This window comes from Penaeus monodon, chromosome 18 (genome assembly GCF_015228065.2).
Source record: "Penaeus monodon isolate SGIC_2016 chromosome 18, NSTDA_Pmon_1, whole genome shotgun sequence".
In the NCBI taxonomy this organism is placed as follows: Eukaryota; Metazoa; Arthropoda; class Malacostraca; order Decapoda; family Penaeidae; genus Penaeus; species Penaeus monodon.
Genome location: NC_051403.1, coordinates 47,493,554 through 47,496,890, shown reverse-complemented (window position 1 = coordinate 47,496,890; position 3,337 = coordinate 47,493,554). Strand labels below are relative to the sequence as shown.

At 34.2% G+C, this 3,337-nt stretch overlaps 1 protein-coding gene across 1 annotated transcript in view; it reads left to right on the top strand.

Annotated features, from left to right (window-relative positions):
- The window catches only part of LOC119584550 (protein pelota-like), a gene marked incomplete in the record, with an annotated part of 7,885 nt that extends 4,792 nt beyond the window's left edge, over positions 1-3,093 (top strand). The window contains 3 exon segments of the mRNA XM_037933228.1: positions 220-410; positions 871-977; positions 1,629-3,093. Coding sequence (XP_037789156.1) covers positions 220-410; positions 871-977; positions 1,629-1,717 — 387 coding nt within the window.
- Positions 3,094-3,337: the final 244 nt, after the last annotated feature.

Sequence of the window (3,337 nt, the reverse complement as noted above, 5' to 3'; positions counted from 1 at the left end):
TTATATTATTTTTATTTAATTCATAATTCACCTATTATTTTTATGAGTGTTTTTTAGGTCGGCTAGCAAACTTCTCTCTCAGTAGGGTGTAATCATGTATGTGAACTTCCAAAATAACATTTCCCTCCAAAGAAACAAAACACAAAAATATATATATCCTCACATTTCAAGTAATTTTTTTTTAGTATCGTATACCTTTCCTGTTCCTTGTGGTCAGAGGTGCTAGAAGACCCCTCCTTGATAGCAAGACTAGCAGACACAAAAGCTGCCGGGGAGACGAAGGCCTTACAGCAGTTCATGACCCTTTTCGGAACCAACCCAGATCGTGCTTACTACGGAATCAAGCATGTGGAGAAGGCCAACAACGCACAGGCGATCGAGACCTTGCTTGTGTCAGATACGCTTTTCAGGTATGGGGGCCAGGGAGGTGTTTTTTTTTTTTTTTCTTTGTCTTTCTTTCTTTCTTTCTTGTTTCTCTTTACCCCTTTGGCCTTTCATCTTTTTGTCATCTATGTAGCAGATCTTTTTCACTTGAATTTCAATTTTGAGAATCTTTAATGACCTTGGGAATGAGACACAGCTTAGCTTAGCAGTTTTAAGAGTTAGTGTTATAGAAAGGTTATATGAAATCTATTTCTAATTTTAACTTTCACATCGCAAAGTTGTCTTTTTAAGTTTTATTCTTATTGTTATTTTTGTTAATGATTATTATTATTGTTATTGTTCTTGTTCTTATTACTGTTCTTGCTATTTTTTTATTATTTTTACTGTTATTGTTGTCATCATGATCATGATCATCATCATTATCATCATTCATCCATTCCTTCTGCGTAGAGCTGTAGCTTTCATTGAAAAGGAAACTCTTTGCAGGTCAAAAGACTTAGACGAGAGGCGCAGGTACATTCGGCTGGTGGATGACGTCAAAGACAATGGCGGGGACGTCAAAATTTTCTCCAGCTTACATGTGTCGGGGGAACGTAAGTGACTTCGTTTATCTTGTTTACAGTTTGTTATGGTGTCTTGTTTTTTGTATGTGTGTATTTATGTATCTATACATATTTATGATCTGTGTGTGTATTTATGTGTGTATACATGTTCATGATCTCTGTGTGTATTTATGAATGTATACATGTTTCTGATATTCTATATCTTATGTCTGTATATATTTATGTATGTACTGGACAGTAAACATATGTGCATATGATACATTGGTAAGTGCTTCAACAGGCATTTGGGTAAAAAGGAATACATTTAACCAATGCCCGATTATTTCTGCAATTGGTTTTATGGAATGACTGATGGTTCCACTGTGCTTCAGGCTCCAGGAGTATCAGTGGCCCTCCTGTTTCCCAATTCCGAATCGAGGGAGACAATGCGGTTCACGTTAATACAATTGATACAAGGTACTTTTTATTTTTTGTGTTTTCTCTTAAAGTTTTTCTTGTTACGTTAAGAATAAAGATAATCAAAGATTCAAAAGTAGAAACGGAAATGAGAAGTTCTTTGTGCCCTTGACTCACTTTTGTGAATCTTGTTATAACAATAATCTTTATTCTATGATATGTATTCTTCTAGTGCGATTGTTTTACTTTTTTCTCTGAATTGTATGAAGTGGTTGCCTTGTTCAGAGCTGACAGTAGGGTTGGCTGCACTCCTTTCGTTTCCAATGCCCGAAATCGAGGAAGAGGACCAAGCAGAGGAATCAGACGAGGAGTGAGGTGGAATGCGGCACAAGGAAATTTTTTTTTTTTTTTTTCCTCCCTTCACGTTTTTCTTGATTTCGATACGATAAAAGATAATCAAATTGATAATAAACGGAAATAGATTTCTTTTCCCTCGCTCTTTCTTTTTTTCTTTTTATAACAAATTCTTATATTCTTATATATTTTTACTTTATTCTTTATTGTTTTCTTTTTTCTCTTAAATGTATCAACAGTTGTTTTTCTCAGTAAAGCGACAGTTACACTTTTTTTTTGTTTTTGTTTTATGTCTAAATGATGTTTAATTCTGTTACAAGCTCTAATGTGTATTTTACAAAATTATTACATCCACTCTTGGTCTTTAAATGCTTGAATTATAGTTGGAAAAAAAAAGAAAGAAAAAAAAAGAACAGTAAACCAAAGTATTAGTTTGCACTCCACCACCTTTTTAAAAGTCCTAAAATGACACAGTTTTCGACACTTTTTTTTTTTTTTTCCATCGCACCATTGTGATAGTCTCTAGTTGATGAGTGGGTTGTGATTTGTTATCATTTCTTGCTTATGTCCGGTGAAAGGCTTTGTTGTTTGACCCATTGTGATAGGTCCGTTTGTCCTTCTGGAAGTTGGAATTCTCCCCTCACCCCCCATGGTAGGATTCACGACTCGTTTCTACATCTTGAGATGGAATGCGAGGCTAAGCTATGAGACTGAGGCATGTGTGAATGTGCGTGCATTTAGCGGATGAGAAAAAGGACCCTCCTTCATTCGGTGTTGATGTTGCAATCGCTTCAAAGGCTAAACCATGAACTAATAATGCCTTAATGTCACCTGTAAACTACTCAGATATCAATAGTTCAGTTGCGAAAGGGTAAATATTTTAAGATAGTACATAGGATCTGTACTTTCTACATTTACGATCCTGTTATGTACTTTCCATTCATTGTTATGTAAAAAAAGAAAGAAAAAAAAAATGTATGTATGTTTGTACCTTTGTTGAGGTATGTATATGTTGGTGGTTTTAACACATTGTGGCAGTGGATATTTACTTCATAAATATACAAGGCAATCAGGATTATTTGCAATTTATTATTTTTTTCTTTTTTTTACAATCTGTAAATTGATGTCTGTGACCCTTCACTTTTATTTCATAAATACCAAATGATCTTCAATTTGTTGGAAGATAATATTACTATTATTATATTTATATTAAAGAAGGACTTTGTAAGAAGGAATAAACATTTAGTCAATAACTAATCGTCATATTACCCCTGATACTGGGAATGCATCTTTCTGACTGTTCTGTATCAGAATAGCACATAGTTATTCTAGACAGTTTGATGAATCTAACTGTAGTTGACACATTGAAGCTTAAATAGATAGCAAAAAAATAAAATTGTGCCTTTCATTATCCAGGTTGTGATGTTGCGAATAGCTCTTGCTTTTAAAATGTACAAACCTCATTCCCAGCAGTAATTAACATGTCTACATTTTGTTTACCAGCTTACTGCTTCCACAGTGAGGTGGAAATATGATCAGAAATTTGAAAGAAATATACATATTCGCTTAAAAATGACTAACAAGGTGCTAGTTGACCGTACTGCTACTGTAAGCCAAAGAGTAAATAGATACCCACAGAG